We start from the raw sequence: 26,107 nt of genomic DNA, 5'->3' as shown, positions 1-26,107 counted from the left end.
AATAAATTTATGGAATGAACAGCGTAGAGAAAGAATTTAGCACAATACCTGGTGGGTAGTAAGCATCCCACAAATGGCAGTTTTTATTACGTTATTTTGCAAAGGAGGAAACTCATCTGGGGATGTCTGTCCAGGTGTTCTGTCCTGATTCAAATTCCACAGATTTCCCCATTTTATCGCGCAATTTTTTATGAGGTAATCATATACGCAGGGGTCATAAGAACCTCTCTCAGAGCTCCCACTGATCAATGGACAACCCTTAAATACAACACTCCCAAGAAAACTGACCCTCTCCCAGCATTTATGGGGGAGTCAGGATTCCAACAAAACCAGGAAGGACCAAATTCCAAAGCAAATAAACTCGACTCATTCCCCACCCTGGGGGAGGGTGTTCACCCCCTTTTTGCTAAAGATAGAGCGCCGGCCCTCCCAGGGAACTTCCTGGCTTTTATTAGTTCGTAACCCCAAATGTAACTTTTCAAAGATTTTTCTTTTGGAAGTGTGGGTGTGAAAGTGCTTCCCTAATCACATCTTGCGGGAGGATCTGGAACATCTGTACATTATTTGAAAACCTAGCATCCGGTTCGGATGTTTGGGTGGGTGGGAGACCCTGCGTGGTGGGATGAAACAGCAGGAGCACGTTAAAAACAAGTCAAGATGGCTTTTAAACAGAGGCAGAAAAATTAGGCAAAAATTACAAATGGCTCATCACCTTGGCTCAATTACACGTTTAATCAATAGCCCTCATCCCCCACTTTTAGCACCGGCGTAAGGGGGAAAAATAGGGCGCTAAGAAGTCTAAGCGATAAAGATCTTTCTCACCAAGAGCCAAGGGACAAAACTCATTACAGATGAGCCCAGTCCTCCATTTCCCCCGGACGCCTCTCCACGATTGCTAAAGTGGTTGCCGCTCCTCGGGGTAGCTGCCAGGAAATCGGTCCTGCCCCGCGGCGCAGCTTTCACCCAGCCAGGGGTTAGAGGCGCACTTCCTGCACCCTCCCCACCAGCAGGCTGTGGTGCGGGAACCTTCCCTCCTCCCGTGGAGCGGCGAGTTGGGAAAACTCCGTCACTGATCCACCGTGGCGCGGGGAAAGGGTGTGTGAGACTCGAAAGGGCTGGTTTTTGCAAGCCTAGGATAGATATTTCTCCCCTCCCCCACCTCTCCCTGGCCGGGAACAAGACCAAAGGAAGCCCAAAAAGAAAAAAAAAGAAAGTAAACCTCAACGCGGAGCCCGAGTGCGAAGGCCGCTTGGCTTTGTTTCCAGGCGGGGGCATTCGCCGGGTTGGGGGCGCGAGCATGGAGTGAACAGGGGGCGGGCAGGGCGCGCCCCACCGCGGTGCTGCCAGGGCGAAGAAACCCAACGTGAAACCTCCTAGCCCTGTAAAGGCAGCAGGCCGCCCCATCCTCTCCTCAAACCGCAGCCAGGGCCCCCCCAAGTCTCGGATACGCGAGCAACGCAGAGGGGGCGGGGGAAAACCTCGCCAAGCCCGCTCGCAGCGCGGCGTCTTTAAGAACTCGCAGGACGGGAATCTGGGAGAGACTCGCCGGTCCCGAAGGCGGTCGCTCTCCTCCCTCTCTCCGAGACCCGTCCAGAGCGGCCCCCAGCCCCGAAACTGCCCCAGACGACTCTGCAACACCCGGGGCTGCGGGCGGGGAGAACCGGGTTGTAGGACGCCTGCGAGGTGGGAGCCGAGTGCGGTTGCTTTAAGAGCGCGGGGCGCGCGCGCCCGCCGCCGGCAGCCCGGCTGCGCGCCCTGGGTCGCGCGCCGCCGCCACCGCCGCCGCGCGCCCCTTGCTCGCTCGCTCGCCGGCTTTAAAGTCTCTGCCAGGATCCATGCTCACATGTTACTTCCTGTATGGAGGCATGGCTAGTTTCCAGCCCCGCGCTCCCCGATCCTCCCCAGCTCGCGCCAGAGCCACAACTTTCAGGAGCATGGACTGAAGGCGCCCTCGCCCCAGCGCCCCTCTGAGATCCTTTGTGTTTCCCTCGGTTTCCTCTGACTGTTTCTATTTTGGGGGGCTCTTCGCTCCCCCCGCCTTTACCCGCCCCTTCCCCGCTCGCAAACATGCCTTCTTCCTTCCCCGGGCCCTGGAAGGAGCTGCCTGCCTGAAGCCCGGAGACGCAGCGCCGCGCTCAGCCCCGCCGCCGCCCGCCGGCTCTCGGGCTGCGCTGCCGACTCAAGTTGGGGATCCTCGGCTGCTCGCCGCCGCCGCCTGCGGTCCCTGCCTACCCCGGGCCCCAGGCATCACCGCCGCCCGCCGACTCCTCGCCCTGCCCGCTCGGCTCGCTCCTTTTTGAACGGAAAGCAGCCCTTCTCCGCCGAGGATCGTCCCCAGCGTGGCTCCGTGTTCTCGGTCACTTTCTGAGATTTTCCGGGGGGCGCTCGGCGGCTTCCCGGATTCCAGGGGGACTCGGTCCGCTGAGCGCGGGGGCCCAGTAGAGCGGACTAGCAGGGGAAGAGCCCGGGCTTAGCGAAGGCTTACACCGAGGCAAGAACTTATTCAACAAGTTTACCCCCCCTGCTTTCTTCTTTTCGATGTGCGTTTTCGGACATGCGGAGGTTACTGGAACCGTGTTGGTGGATTTTGTTCCTGAAAATCACCAGTTCCGTGCTCCATTATGTCGTGTGCTTCCCCGGTGAGTGCCGGCCGCCGAGGGGACGCGGCCCTGGCCAGCGCGCGCGGGGGATGCGGAGTTGCCGCCGGGGCATGGAGCTCGGGCGCCCGTCCCGGGGACCCCGGAGAGGGTGGAGGGGGGTCGACGCCCGCAGAGGAGAGAGGGAGCCGCTCCGCTGGTTCTGGCGGCGTAATTAGGGAGGCTGGTGGTTGGGCAGGGTGGAAGCAGGGGCTGGCCGGGGAGGGGGACAGGGGCCGCAGGAGTCTGTCTCTTGCTCGGGTTTAGGGGGCCCGGGGGAGTCGGAGTCAGGAGAAAAGACTCGTTCTGTTGACCCGCCGCTGTTCGGGAGAGCTAGCGCTCTGGGGCTGTTGGGGAGATTGGGGCCATGGGGAGTATGTCTCTGTGGGTTTGGGGGGCCCAGGGTGCGTCCCTCGCTCAGGCAAGGGTTGAAGGGGTTCAGAAGGGGGGGCTTGATTTGCTGCTCCCCGACTCTTTGGAGAGGCTGGTGTTCGGGGAATGGAAGCTGGAGGCTGGCCGTGGCGGACTGGGGATGTTGGGAGCAGCCTGCGTTCTGGTCTCAGGGGTCAGGGACGACCCTGGCTCGGGGCTGGGGCACGGGCTGAGCTTCGGTGCCGGCGCGATGGAGCCTTCCTGGGCGCGGGGGCCTGGGCGCGGTGGGAGGGCAGGGAGCAGGCGGTTTAGGGAGATTCGTGGCTCCCCCAGCCCGGTCCCGCGGCCCCTTTATCCCCCAACTCTGCTTGGCTGGGCTGCTCGGGTCGGGGCGCGGGGTGGAGGGGGGCGGGTCGGCAACTGAATTGCTGTTCGTGCCGGGGCAGATTTTTTTCTGTCTCGCGTCTTGCCTACCTTCATCTCTACCCTTTTGCAGGCTGTTCACGGCTGGCAGACCCAGACCCGCTCCTTTCTGGTTGGGTTAAGACAGGAACAGTATTGGCCATTGATGAAGATAATAAATCACCGCACGTAGCGGTGTGCGGCTCGGCGACCCTCCACTTCCAGCCCTCCACCGGCCGACCCCCCCCCGCCTTCTCTTTCCACTGGGGGAGGGCAGAAGCCAGCTGTCTCCCTCTTTCCTCTTGTAGCCTCCCCTTTCCCCCCAGGCTGCAGCCCTGAGCTCCCTTTGGTCTGTCCAGCCCCCTCCCCCAGGTGGAGGCCTTGTCCTGTGCCCTAGTCGGGGAAGGGGTGGGAAGAAGGGAGCGATTCGTTTTTCATCCTTTGCTCTCCTAAGGACAGGGAACCCCCCCTCTCCGTTTTTCTGCCTTCTCATCCACCAGCTCCTGGATATTCGGAGGAGGGTGTTATCCAGAAAAAAAGGAACCTGCCTTCCGATGTTTCTGCTCCCCCTTGTCGTAGCCGCCTGTCCCCGGGTGGCCCGAGCGCACGGTTTTGGTGCACCGGGTCCCCCAGCTCTGTCGTGCGCCCTGGAGGAGGTCGCGGGCGCTCTTGCTGCCCTCGGGGACTGGCAGCGAGTTTCCCCTTTGCAGGCACGGGGGTGGCCTCGAGGGGCAGAGAGGCAAAGCACTGTCTTTTTTTCGGGCACCTTGTATTTCCCTCTGCGCATTCTCCTGTCCCCGGAACCGCACGGAACTCCGGCCACAGCCCAGAACCCCAGCTCGGATGCCGAGCGAGGACGTGCGTTCACACTCACCCGAGGTCTGGGGTGTGCTCACCAGGGTCCTGCCTCCACTGGGACCCGGGGGCGGTGTGGACATTTACCCTTAAACATCCCCCCTGCTTCCCCAGTGCTCAGTATTTGTGTTAATCATTACGCCTCCTAGACTTTTTTCTGTGTCGTGGACTTGTCGTTTGAGTGGGCTCAGGTGCACACTGGGGTTGAACTATTTGAGGGTCACGTTTTAATGGGGGTGAGTGGGAGGCAGCAGGGGAGCAGCCTTGCGAAATACGGGGAATTTCTAATTCCACTTCTGGCCTTCTGCTTACACTTGGGTGTGCAGTCAGTGGGCCAAGCCGCGATTTCTTTTTCCTGATGTTTGAGGAAGCCTTGAAATTCAAAATGGGACCACCAGTGATGCCGCCTGCGTCGGGCTGGGACAGTTTTCGTCTTACACATTTTCTATGCGTGCTCACGCTGCGAGGTAAATAAATAGCCCATTCCGTGGTTCGGGAGCCGAAGGGTGTCGGAAAGGGAAGGGGCAGTAGTGCGAGGCGCCGGGAAGGAGGGCTGTGGTTTGGGAAAGTGCGCCCGAAGAGGGTGCAGCAGCAGCCTTTGCAACCAAAGTTAAAATGTCAAGAGCCTGAGAAGCCTGCTTTACATTTTCCGAAACTGCCGCGACGCTGCTGGACCTCAGGGGGCGCCCCCGAGCCACTCGTCAGGCTCCCGCCACCTCCACCCGCCTAGGTGCCGTGGGGCCGCGGTGGGATGAGGCTGGGGCTGGAGGCTGGGCCGCTGCAGATGCGCCTGGGAGAGGATAGGCGGCCTCAGCTCCACCCTGGTGTTCCTGGGCGGCTCTCAACCGGTGGGGACCCGAGTTCTCTTTGGGACGCCCCTTCTTGCCAGCTCTGACCTGGGAAGGCTTTATCTGCTTGACACGAGGGATAAAGATGCTTCTGGTGTTGGATTAGGGTTCTCCTTGTGACATCTTCACCAAAATCCCTTGTTGGTTATTTTGTTTGATTCCTCTCAGAATTGTGCTAACTTTTATGATACATTTGTTCTCAGCTCCTATGAAAGATACAGGGTAACTTTAATTTGGGAGGGTTTTGGAAACATTGCCCTGGCCTGAGTCTTTCCCCAGAGGATGGGAAACAGTGGCTTTTAGTCTCTCAACGGCAGTATGGCAGGTGTGGGACCCGTGTCGCCATTAATGTTTCAACTGATGTTTCCATTTCCAGAGCACAAGTGTTATCAACATGATATAGTGCATAGGACGTTGTTTTCTGACATCTAAAAAAAATACTCTATTATGGAAAAACTTATGAAAATGGAAAAATATAATGGACCCCTGTGAACCCCCTACTCAGCTGTAACAGTTACAACTCAATTTTCCCTCTTCCTTTACCCACCCCATCCTCCCCAACACCTCATTATTTTAAAGCAAATCTTACACATAGTTCATTTAAGCATTTGGTGTATTATCTCTAATCATTGAGAATTTAAGTGCCTCCAACAGCAAATAAATTATGTTATTTGGAAGGGTTAACATTTTGTGTATTTTACATTCTTAAGCTATTCAGCGGAAACTTAATTTATTTTTAAATTGACTTCTCTTTCTGCTCTCAGAGTTGAAACCCTTCTCTGATTCTGATGTGTTCTGTACAGTAATTACATTACATCTAGGAGGCTGATGTTGGAAACAGTTCAGATGGGTAAGCTCTGCTGTGTACCTTGGATGTGTCAGAATCGGAGGATCCATGATTGATGTCCTGCGAATCTCCCTCTGAGCTGTCTCTTGGTGTATTTGCATGTACATGCTTTAGTCCTGGTGGACAGCCTCTATGGACTTATTAGAAAAATGCAGAAGTAACATTTGTAAGTCAGCAGTTTTACTCTTCAGGGATGGGGTGAGAAACCATGCCCCACCCCAGCCCCTTCCCCGAAGTGTCTTATTTGAAAATGGAGGATCTTTGTCCAGTCTTGAAACTTGGTTCCTCTAATGCAGTCATGGAATAAAATTTTCGATGTTTCCTTCTAAACAGTGTTCATATGACAGAGTTGATGGAGAATATTAGTACAAATAGGCATGACGACCTTTTGGAAGTAGGGAAGTTGCTGTTGCCACAGGCAGAATGGTTATTGGAAAGGTTGGCTGAAATGAGAAAAAGAACTAACCAGTTGTGAAGCTCTGGGCATCTCCCCTTAATTATGGACCCGTTTTCACAGAATAAAAGATAACATTGTTTAAATGAGGCAGTATGGGGAATGCTGATGATTTAACACAGCAAAATAAAACAAAAACCTTTTCTGATTCATCTTTCTATTCTGAAAAACTCCCAAGTTAATGTAGTATAATCAGTTACATATCACTGCACTAATTGAAATGAACTTTCTTGCTTTTTATGAAAGAGCATTTAAAATGCCCCAGAACAATTATTATTAGGGATCTCCTTCTCCTTCCTTACCCCTCCCTCATTTTCCTGGAAACTTCTTGACCAAAAGGACAGTCTGGACACATTAGCCATACCTAGGTGAGGAAAGCAATTAAGTGTTGCTAGTGCTTTGTTGCTTTACTTCTTTTATGGTGAAAGTTTTTTTTTTTTTTTTTTTTTTTTTTAAATCTGAATATACCTTCAGCATTCTACTCACAGCATGCAGGACAATGCAGTGTCATTCCTAAGCAGGATAAAGTTGTAATATGGGTGTGCATTCTGAGTTGCAAGAATGAAAAAAAGTTGTGATTAACACTTTAATTCTAGGGCATATCTTTCATGTCACATTTCATAAATCAGACTTTATGGGAGAAATTCAAAGCATCTGAAGTTATCTCAAAAGTGCTTGACCCCCCCAGTAAGCTCTTGGTGGGCTTTGGTTATAGGCTGACCATTATCAGGTGAGGGGTGGTAAAGAGTGAAGCTGCGTTTTTGGCTGGCTGTGTAAAGAATAAAAGGTCTGTGTATCTAACAATATAAAGGAAGCCAAGGAGATGTGCCCTGCCTCCACTTTTAGTTCTCCGTCTGAGCCTGATCTGGGCAAAGCTGGTAGCTACTGAGGGAGGGGCTCAGGGAAGTGAGAATGTTCTTCTGAGAATAGCCTGCCCCCAACAGGCGGTGAGAGCTGCTTGTGGAACTCCATGGGCCGTTGCTGAATTTGAACCAGAATGAGGTTGCCTTGGTACACATTAGGCCCTCAGTAAGTATTCCCAAATGATTAAATGATCCCATACCTTTGTTTGCCTGTCTGAGAAATGGAAGTGACCATCTTGCTCGTAAAAGACCCAATTCCAGAACTATGGCAGTGTTCTGTGCACTCAGAAGAGCAAATGCACATCTGTAAAAAAAAAAGTTCTCTGTTACTGACTTTGCTTTGACTTTTTTTTTTTTTTTGCGGTACGCGGGCCTCTCACTGTTGTGGCCTCTCCCGTTGCGGAGCACAAGCTCCGGACGGGCAGGCTCAGCGGCCATGGCTCACGGGCCTAGCCGCTCCACGGCATGTGGGATCTTTCCGGACCGGGGCACGAACCCGTGTCCCCTGCATCGGCAGGCGGACTCTCAACCACTGCGCCACCAGGGAAGCCCCTGACTTTTTATTTTTTATTTGTTTACATGGAGTTCTAACCAAAAAAATCACTCCAAAAATGATGCATGTTTTTAAATACTGTTTACCTCTCCTTGCTTTTTTCCTACAATTCCTTTTTGTCTGAAATTTTCAAAACAAAGAAATTATTAATGTCTCTTAAAAAAAAGTCTGGAAGTAATGTAGGTGAATTTCATTTTCAGAAAAGCCTGTGATGATTGAAATATATAACAGATAAGTTTGTGGTTTTTTCCTATTATGAGAAGGACTGAGGTTTATCCAGATGGCTGTGCAAGATCACTTGAGGTAGCTAGAGGGCTTCATGAGCAGTTGTCTCCTTCTATAGGGACACCTATAATTGGAGGGGCCATTTCATCTGGTGTGACTTGTAGCAAAATATTTGGTGTTTTTTTTTTTTTTTTTTTTTTTTTTTCTGTACGCGGGCCTCTCACTGTTGTGGCCTCTCCCGTTGCGGAGCACAGGCTCCGGACGCGCAGGCTCCGGACGCGCAGGCTCAGCGGCCATGGCTCACGGGCCCAGCCGCTCCGCGGCATATGGGATCCTCCCAGACCGGGGCACGAACCCGTATCCCCTGCATCGGCAGGCGGACTCTCAACCACTGCGCCACCAGGGAGGCCCGCAAAATATTTGGTGTTTTGACAGAAAAAATATATGATCTTTGTGAGGTGGCTTGCCGGGCCTATGCAGTCTCAAAATTTTTATGACTATAGCACTTGATATGATGATTTTTTTTAAAAAAACATCGTAAAAAGTGCTCTTAGGGCTGGGTCGGGGAATGTCAGTCAGCTAACCAGGTTCCAGATGTGCCCGGTTTCTCTTTTCGGAGCCCCCTTAACTGAATTGGGTTGTGTTCCTGCTACTCTTGGGGTGGAGGATGGGAGGCAACTTCTCCATTGAAGGAGAATCACTCTACTGTTTTATCTGCATATGAAAAGGAGAGATCTTTTAGGAGCCTAGAACTTGCAAATACATTTTATTTCCTTTCTGAGCCAGGTAGCTATGGAAAGTTGTTTAAAATATATCAGAATATCATCTCGAGCCAATCAGCCTCTGCCATTACTAGCTGTGCTGCTTTAGACAAGTTACTTAACTTCTCGGTGCCTTACTTTTTTGCCCTCTCTTTCTCTGCAAAATGGCATAGTGATAGGACCCTGATTCCTAAGGTCTTTGTGAGGCTTGAATGAGAATGCATGCTAAAGGACTTAGCACAGTGCATGGTAAATAGTAAGTGCTCAATAAATTAACCATTTTTTTTGTGTGTGTGTTAAAGAGATTTGGGTAGGAGTATAAAGAAAGAAAAAAATTGAACTGAAAAAGACAATATATGTAAAAACATATTGTATATATGTATATGTATAAAAATATATGTATAAAAATTACATATATTTTACAATATATGTAAAAACATATATTTTGTTTTTATATGTAAAAACAAAAACATTTTCAAAAAATTTATATAAACTTGCATGATGATTTTTGTGCCTGGATTTGCTCTTGAGGGTGAGGGAGGCTGGCATGAGAGCATCCCATGTATAATTAGTAAAATGGTTACATTTTGAGGTTTAAAGAAATGAGAAAGCCTCCATGTTGAGATAACCTCCTTGCGCACATCGCAAAGGAATTCTCCTCTTTCCCTGCTTAAAAGGTGAAAAATGTTTTCTGCAGGCTTAAAATGTACCATGCAAGATCCCTGTGTGGTGTTATCCTCTGTAGAAAGAGCTGCTTGGTCCTGCACCCTGGAATGCCCATCCCCCTTGTAAGGCCTGCTGTGCTGTGTGGTAACCAAGGAGAATGGGTCTACCTTTGACTGTCATTTCTGGGTTTTAATTGTGTGCCACTAATGGGAAACAAACTTTAGTCTTTGGGTGTTGCTTTTATTTTGTACTTGTGTGACACTTGAACACATGTATGCCCTTGTCTCCATATCTTCACGGATTCAGACCTGCAGAGTATACAAGAGAGAACCACACACTGTGCGTGCAAAGCTCCTGCCCTCTAATCAGTTTTTTTGCAAACTGAAATCAGCATGATGGTTTTCGACCAAACAACAAAATATGATTTTAAACTACTCGACTTAGCTATTTTGGGGCTGTAGCAAAGTGACACAGTTGGCTGCTGAAATCTAGCAACTAAAAAGGAAGCAATGAAAAGCATAGTTCATGGAATATGTAACACTTCCATGTAAGAAAATAGGACAACTGCTCTTATTTTTGGGTCTGTGATACTATTTTCTTAACAAGGAGAGGGAAGCAGGTTGTCAGTTGATACTGCAGTGGGTATACTTTTGAGGAATTCATACGAGTTATTAGATGAATCCAAGAGGTGTTTGAATTCTGACACCACTGCAGCCCCATGAATTCCACAGTGCACTTAAATCAGAAAAAGTCATCAATTTGGAATAATTTGCGTAGGAGACACAGCCATTAGCCATTTACCAAACATAAAAGCATAGTCCAGATTAGTGAGGAAATGTCATTGACTTTTCAGGAGTCAAGTTAGTCACGAATCATCAGTAGGATTCATTTACAAAGCAATGGTTATTTATAAAAAGTGAGTTCTGTTCGTTTTTTAAAATATATCATTTTTCCTGAAGTGTTTCAATTCAGTGAGTGTGGAGGTTAAGAGCCATAGTCTTGGCCTTGGCTATGTCACTGGGTAGCTGTCATGTCACTGTGTCACAGGGCAAGTTCCTCAACATCCTGTGGAAGTGGGGTTGGGTGGTAGTGGGGGTCTGGGAGACCTCAGAGGTCCAGGATGAAATTCTTGATCTGTTGTAGCAGTGTTATGTTGAGCAAATGGGCCTCATTTTTTGAATCTCTAAAATGGTAACAATGGTTATAACAGCCCATACTCAACAAGCACTTGCCATGATGTAGCTGCTGTGTCTGAGCTTCTTATATGCCTTTAATCCTCTCTGGAAGAAACCGTGAGTATCCTTACTTTAGGATGAGGAAACTAAACTCAAAAGGAGGCTGTCACATGTTCAAGGTCACCTTTGTTGGGGGGGGTAGGTAAAATATGTCTCTCTAGTTGTCTCTCAGAATTATTTTGAGTCAGGGTCTTCCCTGTTGATGCAGTGGTTAAGAATCTGCCAGCCAGTACAGGGGACACGGGTTCAAGCCCTGGTCCGGGAAGATCCCAGAGGAGCAGCTAAGCCCGTGCGCCTCAGCTACTGAGCCTGTGCTCTAGAGCCCGCGAGCCACAACTACTGAGCCCGCGTGCCTAGAGCCTGTGCTCCGCAACAAGAGAAGCCACCGCAGTGAGAAGCCTGCGCACCGCAACAAAGAGTAGTCCCCACTCACCGGGAAAGCCCGCGCGAAGCAAGGAAGACCCAACGCAGACAAAGATAAATAAATAAATGAATGGAAAAAAAAATTCGAGTCAGAATGGTTGCTGTTCATTTGGAAGATGTTTTTCCTAACTGCACAGGAAGGCCGGTTAAAAGACAGACCCAGCCATTTGTATTTGACACTACTATTCCCATATAAGCAAGTACCATAAACACTGGGTGAAATAAAGGTGTTTTCCTGTATTTGCTACAATTAAATAAGGAAGTAAGGCAATTACTATAGGATTTTATTTGGTTACATTGAAGAGGTGACCTTTCTGCAAATTACTTTAGCTTCTGAATAAGCTGATAATAACTGTGAATAGAGTGAGTTTGCTGGTGGTGATTTTTTCTGAATCCTCTTCAAAAAGATCTGAATTGATTTAGTTTATAATTTGAGAACTTTCGTTTGGGGTGTTGAATATGGTTATGTTATAATAATGGGGTATTATTATCATCCCATATATCATTTGAATGTGGCCTGCAGGCTCTGAATTACGACTTCAGGAAAATGTCTAAGGGAGTTGTGCTTGGCACGAGATGGTTTTGGGTTCTGGATTTTTTCTCTGGAGTTTAGAATTAGCTATGGAAGCCCGCCAAGCCAGCTGTGGGATTGGGGCAAGACCCTCAGTTTCTTTGGGGTTGTTTTCCTCACCCTTAACTAAATGGCTTCTAAAATTCTTCCGGAATTTTTAGGGATTGTTGATTACACACTGGGTGGTTTGGGAGGTTGTGGCCTTTCTGAAATACACAACTCAGGTTCCCAGTCCATATTATAATGTGATTTGTGAGGGGTCCTTCCGGTTAGCTTTACTTTGAGAGTTTGCTTTTTAAGGCGTTAAGAACCCTTTGATTATTTCTCAAACCCTGCTGCACAATATCCCGGGCGAGTTAACAAACAAGGTAGTGAGTGGATCTTGGTTAATGAAATGCCTGTAAGCTATATATATATATATATATATATATATTTTAAACAGGAAACCTGATATCTCCTGGAGTCCAACTTAAAAAAAAGGAAAAAAGGAAGTTTGCTCATGCCAATGAAGTTATGCCTGGATTTTTAAACTATTGAATGTGATTTAGGATTGGGATGGTGGTGGCAGGATTCTTTATCTAAAAAGAAATCCCCAAGGTAGTTCCTGAGCTTACTCTGGAAAAGAGGAACGGAGAAAGGACAGTCGTTCGGGTTATTTGGACCTCTGCAGGGCACCTCTGGCCAGCAGGTGCTCTGTTTGGCCATACTGTGTTGAAAAACAGTTGAATTAAAAAACGGGGCATTTCTCATTCATGTCATCAACAAGTGTATCCTGAATGCCTGCAGCATGCCAGGCACTGGGGAGACAGTGGTGACCAAAATGGATGGAGACTCCTACCCTCATGGGGGCTTCTCATAGAAGCCTGGGCAACTCCTGGAAAATTGGAAGGTATAGCAACGTAGGGCGTGTGTCTTGCTGGGCGACAACAGTAAGCTGGAACTAAATAGTGGGCGCTCCTTGAGATGGGGCCCTCACCTGGCCTGCAGTGGTTATTTACAATTCTCAGCTGATCTCTGGAGGTGTTTGCCACCTGCATAGGTGATTTCTCGTTTTCTACCCGAGGGACACTTTTTTTTTAATTCTCTTTTTCTTTTTTTGCTGTTGTTTGTTTGGGGTTTTGATTGCCTGGATTGCTTGTGTGTACACGTGTGTGTGTGCGCATGTGCTAGTGCAACAAGTGCATCATTGGCTGATGAAGTGGCGCCCTTCCTGTGGGTCTGAAGTTCAACTCTCCTGGCTGTGTTGTTTTTTTGGCTCTGCACATAGCCTGCTGCTTGGATACTTCATAATAATGTGGCAGGTTTACTGCTGATCTAAATTGCTGTTGGCTTGTTCAATTTTAAGAAGTTTCTCATTTAAGAACTAGTGCCCTTGGTCACTTGTTACCAAACTCCCCAAGAAGGGCATGATACGGGGGGTAAGACACGGAAGGCCAGTGACCAATACAGTAGAATCTAGTAAATTAATATTGGAGATGTCACCTTAGTGGGTCCCTTGCCAAAGAGCTTAATTTTTTCATATAATCTCCCTGGACTAATAATTTTTTGCAAGTGACACATGTATGGACTTCTAATCTGTGTTGGAAATATCACGTATCTTAATTCATCCAACAACAACATAGAAAAACCTGAACTTTGGATGGAGTAGAGTGTCCAGCTTTTGGTCTGGGCATTTGGAAGATTTGAGGAGGTAATTCCTTTACCCTAATTCCAGCACATGTTCTTTAAGTAGTCATTATAATATACAGTACATCTGTGTGAATTGTTCATGTATGACTGAGAGCCTAATTAGGCTCTATGCCCTTTGAGGGCAAGACTTCAGTCCTTCCACCTGCTGAATCCTCAGTATCTAGGTGGTGGTAGTCATTTTTGAGCACTGAGAGAATGAGCAGCTAATGCTCTCTAGAACACTTACAGGACATTTACAAGACAGTAATAATATCATTGTATGTATTTTCCAGAAATGTCACATTGCATCCTCTTAAGAGACATGATATCCAAGAGGTATCTTTCTTAAGAGAACTCAGAGTTTATATATATTGTCATGGTGTTTGAAGTCCATCTTTAAAAACGGAGAAGCTAAATTTGTACTTTCTATTACTGGTCACCAGGGTATCTATTGCTGAAAATGATATATTCTAATTAGGGGCCAGATGTCTCATGGGCAGCAGGGTTAGGTTTTGATGGTCACAAACCTTATTTTTTCCTCTCTTGTGGAATAATTTAGGCTAAATTCTGTGAATCTGGTGTTCATTTGCATCAGAAATGACCTTGGCTGTAGGGTCGATCCAGGAGAAGTAGGCAGTCTCATTTCTGCTTTGGTTGTCCTGGTGACAGTGACATGAGGTAGGTAGAGGGCAGCAGAACTTGTTGGAGCTGACTGTAGAGCGTGAAGATGAATGTTGATCTGTTGCCTGGTAATGGCTTTGGGCAGGTTGGTCTAAGAGAAGGGCTTGCCTGAACTGACCATTTGGGCTTGCTTGACAGGTATCGGTTGACCATGTTGTCTAATGCCCTTGGCTAAACAGGTGTTAGCTGTGCATCATGTCAGTCCAAATGTGCTTAGGCATAAGTTAAGTTTTCTAGCGCACATCGCTACTAGGTGCCTGCCCTCTTTTATTCGTCTCCCAGCCAGTTATTTTCTCTTCCCAAACTAGTCATTTTCTCTGCTTATGTGTGTGCAGAGGCCACGTGTGGAGGGTGCGGAAAAATCACTTGACAGTTTTAGGCATCAGCCCCTTATTTTCTCAATTGGTCAATTTGTGCAGAAACTGCTGAAATTATTTTATGTGATAGAGGGTGGGTGACTCTGGCATTAGAGTTCTTTCTGGACCTTTTTAGGATGTGCTTTAAAAAAAAAACGTCTCAGTTACTGCAGTGTATTAACTGATGTGAGGGACCTGCTGGTTCCTGAGGTTTGTGCCTTCACTCGAGATGCCGAGTCGAGGGAAAATTGATTTCTGGAGAAGCTGGGGGAACTGTAAGCACTCTGACCAGATAAACAAAGTAGTCTGTGGAAATAACTCTCGGATGCCTAGGGACCTTTAACAGGGTTTTGAGGAAATGAGACTTAAGATGGGTGGATTCAGATGAAAGAGGCCAGCGGCAAATGCATGTTTTTGGAATTGCACAGATCTGTCAGTCAAGTTAACTGGCTCAAGTTAGTGAATCTGAGCTTTGTCCTGTACTGACTTGGGTCTGTACCTACTTGATTGTTTTTCTCATCTGTAGAATGGGAGTTTCAATATCCCAGAGTCCTTGAGAACATGGAATGAGATCCTGTGCACAAAGCACCAGGAAAGCGTTAGGTGCATAGGACGGTGTAAATGGTACCTGTTTTTAATAGCTGTTGCTTAAGATTTACGAAAGAAGTGCTTGCATAACTATGCCCTCAGTTAACACCATGCAACCCTAAGAAAAGGTGGGAGGGCTGGAACTCGGGGGAGAGCAGAGATCCCACAGTTAATGAAGTAGCGGGATCAGAATTTGAATTTGGCTTTCTGGATGATACCGTGTTCCTTCTCTGCTGGCAGAGTAGGTGGTGGATGAATTAAGGCACACATGACCACTCAGGAACATTGTCTGTTGATGGAGATGTATTCAAAAGTCTGTTAGGTTTTAATTTGCCCTAAATACCCACTGCTTGAAGGAACAGCCTTAGGTTACCCTTGGTATTCTCCTTACTGAAATTATCTGTGTGGGTAAGATGTACATGCCTTGCTGTATCTCTCTGTTAATGTGGGCCCCTTCACATGCTCTGTGTGCATGCAGATAGAAACATTCAGTGACAGTCTGTAGCACGTGTGTTTGTATTCTTCTTGCCCCTGTGTCTTTTTTGCAGTTTTTCTACACAGGGATTGCAAATTGACACATGAGGCCTTTCATCTTTACCCATAGTTATGGCAGACATTGCTAATTGATCACAGAACTCTTTCCTGCTAAGGCCTGCCTGAACTGGGGTTTAGAATCCTTTGTAAGAGTTGGCCTGGGAGCGGACTTTTGTGCCATCCCTGTGCTATACTGAGACATGTTAGTCAACCTGTGAAAATAGCATTTGGAGAGGCATATCCAAGGGGCTTTTATATCCTTGCAAATAGGTTTGCTGCTGTACAGGCAATTTTTAAGCCATACAGCTATTTTGAAATTGACCTGAAACAGCAGGTATCAATAGCAAGTACCTGTGCAAAGGCTTCCTGATCCATGAAATTGATTTGGGCTCATACTTGACTCACATTCATTTATTCAGGGGGAAAAAAGTCCAGTCTCTTGATGGTGGTTACATCACGTTCTAATAGGTAAGCTTTACTAATGGAGGTTTAGGGATCTAAAATTAGTTGCTTATTTTTTCATTTCTTCAAAGCCCAGAGGTTTTGCATCAGATGATGGCTCTTTTAGGACTGTTTATATTCCAAAGTGACACCTTTTTGAATTTCTAGCTATTTAAGTAAGTGTTACATATGGGCTTGGTAACAACAGTTTTCAAAACTGTGACTGACTAAATGGGCCCTTTCCCCCTGTTGCTTATACCTGGTAAAGTATCTTGTGTTTACTCTGAATACATTCGTTGTTACCTTTAGGGTAGCTTGTTTCTCAAAATTTGAGCGGTCCTCTGATCAGTTTTATGTTTGATAAGGAAATTGGAGAGCAGTGATAAAAGGCAAAAGGAATTCTTTCGTGAAGCTGACATCAGATAAATTTGTGGTGTTGGTAATATACCAAGTACTTGGATGACATCAAGTGAGCCCATATTTGTTTCCTGGGTGTGGATTTTCCCCCTAAAGTTCCCTTCTAATGTTGAGCCTTAGCTAATTTACTGTGAAATATCTGTAGAACTGTGCTGTCCAGTATGGGAGCCCCCAGCCACATTGTGGCCATTGAGCACTTGACATGTGACTTGTCCAAATTGAGATGTGTTTTAAGTGTAAAATACACACTGGATTTCCAAGACCTGGAAAAAGTATGTAAAATATCTCATTAAAATTTTACATTGTCTATTGAAATGATGTTTTAGATATATAGGGTTAAGTGGACTATATTAAGAGTAATATCACCTGTTTCTTTTTACTGTTTCATGTGACTATCATAAAATTTAAAATTATATATGTGGCTCCCATTCGTGGCTTGCACTGTATTTTTTTTTAATTTTTTAAATTTAAAAAAAAATTTTAATTTTTTAAATTTAAAAACAATTTTTAAAATTAAAATTTTTTTTTTTTAATTTTTAAAAATTTTCTCACTGTTGGCCGCTCTGCAGGGGAGAGGTTGGTGGCTGAGCCAAGATTGGCCTCTCAATCTCCAGAGGTCCTCTGGAAAGATCCGTTAACCAGCACTTGGCATGGTCCTGATCCTGTGTTGATTTGGGGACGTGGTCACGTGTGTATCTTTCCCAGATTAGCGCCTGGACCTCGCTGGCTTCCTGAGCGCTTAGTCAAGCAAATACATGGCTCGCCACAGCTCACAACTAGTTCCGAAGATGAAGAAGCTCTGCATCTCTGTCGAGCAGCGGGTTGTGAATGTGCAAGTGTTTCACGGCCACCTGAATGCGCCAGTCTGCGTGGCGGGCAGAAGACACGGTGCCGGACGTGCCGCGGCTCAGGTAGCGCAAGTCGGCGAGCTTGTGGTACGGGATGGTGGGCAGGACGCTGCAGATGGCCTCCTCGTTCATGGTAGCGGGTGGCGCGGGCACTCAGGCAGCCGGTCGATTCCGGAAGTGCCCGCCGCTCCCGCGGCTCCACCCCTTGCGCGAGCCGGGTCGGCAGGCCCTACAGCCTGCCGGACAGTAGGTCACGAGGCCGTCCATTCTCCGTGCAGCCCACGCCCAGCCGCTGCTTATCCGGAGCCGGAGCGGACTCTTCTCTTCTAGAGACTGGTCAACTCTGCGGCGGCGGGGCGCACAGGGAGGTACACGGGCCTCTCACTGTTGTGGCCTCTCCCGTCGCGGAGCACAGGCTCCGGACGCGCAGGCTCAGTGGCCATGGCTCACGGGCCCAGCCGCTCCAAGGCATGTGGGATCTTCCCGGACCGGGGCACGAACCCGTGTCCCCTGCATCGGCAGGCGGACTCTCAACCACTGCGCCACCAGGGAAGCCCCTTGCACTGTATTTTTATCGGATAGCGCCGGCTTAGGGCACTCCTTCAGACCTTACCTGACCTTTCACAAGAACATTTCATAACTGCAGTGACAGTTATGAACGTGACAGCAGTCACGTTTTCCATCCCTGCCCCTTGAAAACACAGGACCAGGAGAGACCCTTGTCATTGATGGAGAGAGTTGCTTTCTGGGAGGCACTGGCACTAGGAAGCACTGGAGTCTGGGTGATATCAGGATAGAGGGCTGTGGCTTTGTTTGCCCGTCTGTGAAATGGGGTAATAGTCCCTGCTCCACGAATTTGTTGAAAGAGTAAATGAGGTAAGTCATGGAAGGCGTTTGGCACAGGCCTGGCAAATAGGAAGCACTTGAAAATAATAGCCATTATTGTTTTAGCTCATGAGTGGGCATTTAGCAGAGCTCCTGGCTTCGATTTCTCCCCATTGTGGTTCCAGTTGGTGATGCCTTGTGGGACCTGTGGAGGGTTGCAAACAGGCCTGCATGCTTTTAAGACACCAGCCTCTGCTGCCTAGGAAATCCAGGATTGCGTAGAATACCTTGAGCATTCTGATTGCGCTCTTGCTCAGCAATTCGAAAAGCAGCAGGGACCGTAGAGATCTTCGGAGATTGCCAGTGGCCTGCAGAAGTTCCCTGACAAGACTGCTAATGGCTCGTAGCGCCCATGCCCTCCTGCCAGGTGGAAGAGGCCATAGAATCTTTCCTCACACAGTCTCCCAGGCCCGTGTATTTACTCTCCTGGGTATTTGGTTTTATTGTGGCCCAAGTTCCTGTTTCTGGCCAATCTCATACCAGATCCAAGCACTGCACTCTGGGTTATTACCAGGAAGTTGTCCAAGCTTTGCCACAGCTGTGGATTTGTTGAGATGGGTCGGGGGGTTGTCTCTGCATTAGTATAGTAGAGACACATCCAAAACATCTCTAGAGGATGTTTGATTCCTTCCTACAACAGAAAGTTAAAATGAAAGGCTCTTCCAAGTAGAGTAGATATTCTGTACTTGCCAACCTGCTGCTGAATTTGGACGTGGAAAATAGGGGGAATGTGAGAGACATAACACACTTCTATCAGGAAGCTCAGGTCCGCCTACAAGGGCTTCTAGCCAGGGTCCTGTGTATTAGTGCACATCTGCAGGCCAAGAACTTGGGCGAGGGTGGCCGCTGCTGGGGAGGGAAGCAGCGAGTTGGCTGGGAAAATCCATCCCTGTTTAATTGTTCTTCAGGTTCTGGATGGGGCTGCTTCCTTCCCAGGGAACGATTGGCAGGGTGGACACATACCCTTTGTGTGCTGCAGCCGATAAGAATCTGGGTTTCAGTTTTAAGTTCTTTTATGAGGGATAAACAAGGATGTTGAAGTCTTCAAGTTAGGGTGTTAAAGGAGTGTCAGTGGGTCCTCAGCCCCCCGCCCTGAGCCTGCCTTGGAAACCCAGGGGAGGGGTGATGAGAGCAGCTGTGTGTGCCCTCGTGGGAAGGGGAAGAAAAGGAGCTCCCTGAGGACTTTCTCATTCTCTTTGGCAGAGCCAGATTTCAGAGTGACTCTTAAAGGAAAATAGTCTTCCAGACCTTTCTGTCCACACAGAGTTTTAGTATTTCTCTTGAGTTACCAAGGCAAATCCCTTTTTAGGGATGGTATGATTGCCTGTGTCTGCTGCTACTGACAGCTGCCCCCCTCCCTGTCCCGAGGTCTGGGAATTTTATTCCTTGGTAGTGTTTCCTGCTTCAAACTCTGATTTCTACAGGGCTTGTTAACAGATGAGCATCTCTGTGCCCAGCCAGTCTGGCAGGGAGGAGGGAGGGTGTCTGGAAATTCTGCTGTTACTCCTTCTGCAGGTGTGTCGCACTGTGTCGTGGCCATTGATTGAGCACCTACTATAAGTGTGGTGGGCCTCTTGCTAGGGGCTGGACACACCTTATCTGAAATTCATCCTTGTGCTTCCCAGGTGAGCACATGGAAGTTTTGCTTAATTAAGAAACTTACCCAGCATTAGATACTTTTGAAAGTGGTGGACCCAGGCTTCTCACTCCAAAGCCATCCATCTTTTTCCTAACAACATGGTACTTCTATTCATACATAGATGAATGTGCCGGCTTGGCACATCTTGTGAATTGCACTTACTGGGTTGAACTCTGGGTACTTTAAGACTGATAGCCACGTTCTGAAAAGGGGAAAGGCTAGGAGATTGAAGACTGAAGGCCAAGCTGGACAGATGTCTAAATTCTTTCGTACTTGACCACTGTACAGGATCAAGGCTTTGTATGTATTCTGACATAAGGTTGATGAAACGCTAGAGTGCATTTTAAACTCAGTAAATGATATGTATGTTAACAGAAGCAAGGGAAAAAAAGCCTTACTGGGTAAGTGTATTTTCTTCCTGTGGCCAAGAATAAAGTAAAGGGACTTAAAAGATTATTATTTTCTTTTGGCTGCAGAAACCTTTTGGGAGCTCTTGGTAAGTTACCGTGGGTAACAGGATATAATTATACCTTTCGTCTGTAGAGGGCATGTTTGCAAGGTAGTGTGTGATTTGTACTGGTTTCTGGAGGTTTCCGAGTAGTTACAGAGAAGTAATGTCTTTGATGGAGGGAAAATATTTGTGCTTCCTTCATTGCTGTCTTAGCCCCGGAGCCGGGCAAACTCACGTTCTCGCACTCTGATTTCTCCAAGGCTTCGGGCTTGGTCTGCTCACGTGTTTTTGTCCATGATATTTTGGGCACCGTCTATAGCCAAGGAAGCCATCATGTAGTCGGGGATGAATTCTTAACTTTTCCTTCTTGGTGGTGGGTACACTGGAAGGCCGCATAGGTGGACACTGTGAGTAATGAACTCGCCTCACTGAGTTCTCTGCCAGTTCTGTCCTAAAGGAGCTGTTGTAAATCTGGAGTCATCAGTTCCCGAGAGAAAGTTGCCAAGGTTTGTTTTCCTTCTTTCTTTCTTGGCACACCTGTTAATTAGTTCCAGACACTAGCTAATCAGACGGCAAGCATGAAAGCTCAGGGGTGAGAAGGAAGGTCACATCAGCTTTGTCTCTATACAACCAAAGCCCTTGTTTTAATAGAAAGGGTTTGCAGCCTCCTTTTTCCTCTGCTCCGTGATTCTGTGTTTGAGTCATTTCTGAGTGCAGGCTGCACACAGCTGTGGGGCTTTTTGTCGGCTGTGATGTGAGACTTGTGCTTAGCAGTTTGGGAGCGTGTGGCCACAAGAATGTGAGAGAGCAGTGAAGAATGCAAAGAGTAAACGAGAGCACCCAGAATTGCTTCTTTATTTTGGTGGTTGCTATATCCTTATCTTTTTGACCGGGAATGATGAATATATAATATATTCATGTATATTACAGTATGTCAATGATAAAAATGACAAGGGTAGCAATAGGATTGGGCAAAGTGGTAAGGTTTTTTAATGCATTATTTCTCATCACCCTGGAATGACTCTGAGATAGATACTCCTTCTCTGGTGGGGCAGAGAGACAGTAAGAAATTGAACCGTTCGGCCAAGACAGCGAACACAGCTAGGAAGTGGCCTAATTTGAACCCAGGGAGCCTTTGCTTATGTTTGACAAGAATGGGATCAGTGTTGAATTTAACCATGTCTTGGGTGAAACCATTGACTTCTGGACTTTACTTTTCCGATCCATAGATACAGAAATGAAGGCCTGAGCTGTCCAGTGGGACGTTATGGTTTTTTTTTTAAACTTCAAAAGGTATCCTCTTGCGTGTTATTGCAAGGCAAGTAATGGGTTCAAGTCAAATATTCGTGGAAACTTTACACATATAGCACTTTGCTTGGCGTTATGCAGGTTCTAAAAATGTGTGCAAATTGGGGAAATAAAATGAAGGCCCCCAAAACCATATAAAAGAATGCTGAAATACTGATTCAGTCCCTTAGTGTTCAGGAGCAGTAGAGCAAGGAGAAAGGTGCCTTCCTGGGAGCAGGTGTTCTATAAACCTTTGAAAGCCTGGCTCATATCTTCTACATGCCCAGGGAACTAGTGAGCAGAGGCAGTAGTGAACGGGTGAAGGTGGTTCACCATGGGCAAAGTCATGCAGTTCTGGGGCTTGGACCCATGTCCGCCTTGTATCTTAGCTGCTTCCTTATGGCATAAAGCCATTAGTGACTGTCAGCTTACAGGTGGACACTGCTGAGATTTGATAGGCTCCCCGTGTTGGAGACATTGGCCCTTGAATGCCAGGCAGAGGCATTTGGGTTTGATTTTGTTGTCTGGAGACCGTAAAATAGCACAGGGAAAGGCTGAATGACTCTCTCATGGTGGTCCTGTATACTGAGTCTGTAGTGTCTTCTTGGTTTGTCATGGACTAGCTTTGGGTCTTTTCCTCATCTGTGAGATGGAATAACGATTGCTATCATAGAGTTGATGTAAAAATTAAGTGAGGATATAATTAAGGCTCTGGTCCCTAGCAAGCACATGGCTGTTGTTATTATTATTCTGCTCTTGTTTTTGCCTACCCAGCATCTCTTTACCATTTTTTTTTTTTCCTACTCTTTGGGTATTGATTGATCCCTCTTCCATGGTCTTGATGGGACCTTCTGCTAATCAACAGGCTCTGTCTACCCCTATTTGAGGTCCAAAACCCAGGCTGGGCCGGTCGTACCTTTTCCCCCTGGAATTGGAGGCTTGAGGCAAGTGACATGAGGACATCTCTCTCAGTTCCTGCTGCCTGAATCCCCCGAGCTGCTCTGATCCTTCCCTTTCAGAAGCTGGATTCTTTGGTGGTTGATTGGATTCTTTGAGATGTTCAGGATCCTTTCAATACATTCTTTTTCTGCTTATGTTAACCAAGGGTTGATATGGGTCATTTTCAATCAAAGGGCACCAGCATTAGCTGGAAGTACATCAAAGGGAAGGTAACTAGGTGTATCGAGAAGGACAGGGACCGTCTCCCCTGCCTGCCCAAAATAGTCCTTTCATAATGGTTTCATTCCTCCGTTTGGTTTTTCGAGTTCATTCATTTTGAACTTTTTATCTCCAGGAATTCGAGGACTTTTATTTTGGTGCTAAGGACAGCCTCTCTTGAGGAGACACGCTGATCACACTTGGCCTTAACTGCTTCTCTTGATTTTATTTGTAAATGAGAATCCTAAGGATCTTTAAGGAAATGAGTAAAAGTTAATTGAACAACATTGAGAGCTGGAATTTAAAAAAATATTAAAAAGAATCCATAATGGTAAGAGGCCCTGGAGGATGAGATGAATGCAAAATGGTGCATCTGGGTGTCTGTTCTGCCTGCATCTAATCCTTCCTATCACATTTTAACTACAGCTGAGACCAGAGGTCAGCCGAGTATCTGATGGCCTCCAGAGTTTGTCTCTTTTATCATATCTTGTCCCCACTCACAGTTTCCTTTGCTGGCATTATTGAACAGCAAGTGTTCCAACCTAAATTAAAATCAATAAGAAGCAATTTCATTTGTTTTTAACTACAGAGACAGGCGCTTCCAGCAGAGTACTGTACTTCCAAGTAAAGTTCAGTTTTTTGTTTTGGTTTTTTTCCCCTCTTTCTGGTTGGAGCCCAAAATGCATTAATTTTTCAGTGTAGGACTTTGCTGGTGTTGCCCTGGTTTGATTTAAGGCCTTGTTACCATCATCATCTCTTTAAAACTGGGATTGCTGGTATCTGAATTACTTTTGTGTTTTATAGAGTCTTGGCAATCAAAGCTCCGTAGGGTTTGTCCAGCTATAGCATGAGAGCTTGTTAGACATGCAAGACCTCAGCCCCGCCCGAGACTAATGGAACCAGAATTTGCCTTTCAACAAGACCTTCAGGTGATTTGGAGCACCTTACAGTTTGAAGACTGCTCTGTTTGAATGAGAATGTTATTTTTTTTTTTTTGCTGTACGCGGGCCTCTCACTGCTGTGGCCCCTCCCGTTGCGGAGCACAGGCTCCGGACACACAGGCTCCGCGGCCATGGCTCGCGGGCCCAGCCGCTCCGCGGCACGTGGGATCTTCCGGGATCGGGGCACGAACCCGTGTCCCCTGCATCGGCAGGCGGACTCTCAACCACTGCGCCACCAGGGAAGCCCGAGAATGTTATTTTAATCTCCTTGTTTTTCATAATTTTAAAAAATTGAAATGTAATGAATGTTCATTGTGGAATATAGGGGAATTCAGAAAGGTACATAGAGGAAAAATAAAATCATCTGTAATCTCAACACTCATTTATTTACCATGTTGGTCTACAGCCTTTTGGTGGGTTGTTGGAACATTAAAATATAAAAATCATTTTGTGAAAGATATTAAAACATCTTTTATTTGGCATAAAGCTTAATTCTTAGGAGGTGAAAGATGAAGATCCAAGTTCTCCTTTGGTCAGGGACAGGAGATTCTTGGAGAAAGAAACCTTCTCTCCTCCCAAGCCTGTATCATTTGTTAGGGACCTCCTATGTGCCAGGTGTACTATGACCTGCCTGTGGGACCCTTATGTTGGTAATCACAGAATAAGATGAAAATTAAGACACTTACTGGGCTTTTGAATCCTAATATGCATTTTTCTGGACAGTTGAGGCAAAGGAAATTATTAATAAGGCTTGCTGTTTGCTTAATTTTCTTCCTTTTTATTTTTTGCCTTTTGCTAGTATGGATTTTGAATTAATTGCTACTTTAATTGCTTTCATTAGGTGATAGAGTCCTCTGATTGAGCAGACCTTTCCATCCAAAAATATCTAGGATTTGAAACTTACTGTCAGGAAGAACAACTTCTCCAACGGGGAGGTGGGGGGAAGGTGTTGTCTTGGCAGGGAGCTTGCTAATTACACTGCCAGTTGTAGTATCTATTTATGATGGAGACACTGGGGACCCAATTAGCAGGTCATTTTCATGTGAGGGTTTTGGAATTGGACTCTGCTGTGTGAAGATGGTATGGCAACCAGCGAGCACCTTCTCAAGTGCAGGGGAATTGGGGATGGTTTTAGATCCTGTCGCCTGGGATTGCCCCAGGTCACTGATAGGAATCGAAAGCTCTGCTGTTTCTTCTGTTCCTTTGAACCAACAGTTTCTAAAGTTGTCTTGTCTGCAGGGCCGACAGTACTAAAAAGTTGCTACTCTTGAGAGAGGCTGGCTTCCCTGGAAGGAACTGGCCATGTGATGAGGCCAGGAGGGTCGTGAGAATCAGCAGACTGGAATTACAGGGAGGGGACAGGCAGCTGGACAATCCTTTTGGTCTGGGTTTCCCATTTGTCCTTGGTGGTGGGCGGGGGGAGGAGTCTCCCTTCCCTGGAAGGAATCTACTGTGATTCTTTCACTAGTGTTGTTATAGAAATGGCACGACATCAGGAGACAGACTGGGTGACCTTTTTCTCTCCTTGTTTATTCCTTATCATTTGTGGTGCCAGGTATCCCCCAGGTAAGTCTGCCTGCTTCCACTCCTCTGCCCACAGGAGGGATGTAGAGGGAATGTGATTGACCTGGTGGGTGCCCAGGGCAGAGAGGTTGCCTGTGATGGCATCACTGTTAGGGCTTGAGGGTATTTTAACTTCTTTTTAGTCCTATGGTGACATGAAACACCATCTTGATTCTAGCTTATTAACAGTATTAATGGCAAACGTCACCTTCCATTATTTTGTAAAATAGAAACAACAGAAAGCAAATAGGCATGCTATCTGTATAAGGTCTTTAAGTGGAGAACTTGTTGGAATCATTTATTCTTGGGCCTTAGATTTATTTTATTTTATTTTATTTTATTTATTTATTTTTTTGTGGTACGCGGGCCTCTCACTGTTGTGGCCTCTCCCGCTGCAGAGCACAGGCTCCGGACGCGCAGGCTCGTGGGCCCAGCCGCTCCACGGCATGTGGGATCTTCCCGGACCGGGGCACGAACCCGTGTCCCCTGCATCGGCAGGTGGACTCTCAACCACTGCGCCACCAGGGAAGCCCCGGGCCTTAGATTTTTTAATTTTGAAATGATTTCAGATTTCCTGAGATGTTGCAAAGATAGTACAAGGAATTTCTGTATCCCCTTGTGCCCACATTACCCAAGTATTAAGTTTACCACGTTTACTTTCTCTTTCTCTCTTCTCTCTGTCTCCTTCTGTCAGACACACACGCACACATTATTTTCTTCTGGACAGTTTGAGAGGAAGTTGCAGCCATGTTGCTCTTCACCCTTAAATACCTCAAGGTGTGTTTCTTCAAAACAAGGACATCGTCTTATAAAAGCATAATACAATCATCCATAGCAGAAAATTAATGTAGAGTTCTATTATCTAATCTATAGACCTTACTCAAATTTAGTCAATTAGCCCACCTACTAACGTCCTTTATAGGAAAACAAAAATTTTAA

The 26,107-nt window shown here is 46.9% G+C and overlaps 1 protein-coding gene across 4 annotated transcripts in view; it reads left to right on the top strand.

The window, feature by feature from the left end:
- The window catches only part of PTPRG (protein tyrosine phosphatase receptor type G), a 747,832-nt gene that overhangs the window by 807 nt on the left and 720,918 nt on the right, over positions 1–26,107 (top strand). For 3 of the 4 annotated variants that reach the window (XM_082638318.1, XM_082638319.1, XM_082638317.1), the window contains exon 1: positions 1,833–2,639. The exons of the other annotated variant lie outside the window; for it this stretch is intronic. In XM_082638318.1, coding sequence (XP_082494444.1) covers positions 2,555–2,639 — 85 coding nt within the window. In that variant the 5' untranslated portion in view covers positions 1,833–2,554. Of the gene's footprint in view, positions 1–1,832; positions 2,640–26,107 lie in introns of those variants that run through there. 4 annotated transcript variants of the gene reach the window in all.

The sequence above is a fragment of the Mesoplodon mirus genome (genome assembly GCF_964341445.2).
Source record: "Mesoplodon mirus genome assembly, chromosome: 12".
Lineage (NCBI taxonomy): Eukaryota > Metazoa > Chordata > Mammalia > Artiodactyla > Ziphiidae > Mesoplodon > Mesoplodon mirus.
The sequence above is the reverse complement of the archived record's forward strand: the minus strand, read 5'-3'. Positions and strand labels throughout refer to the sequence as shown.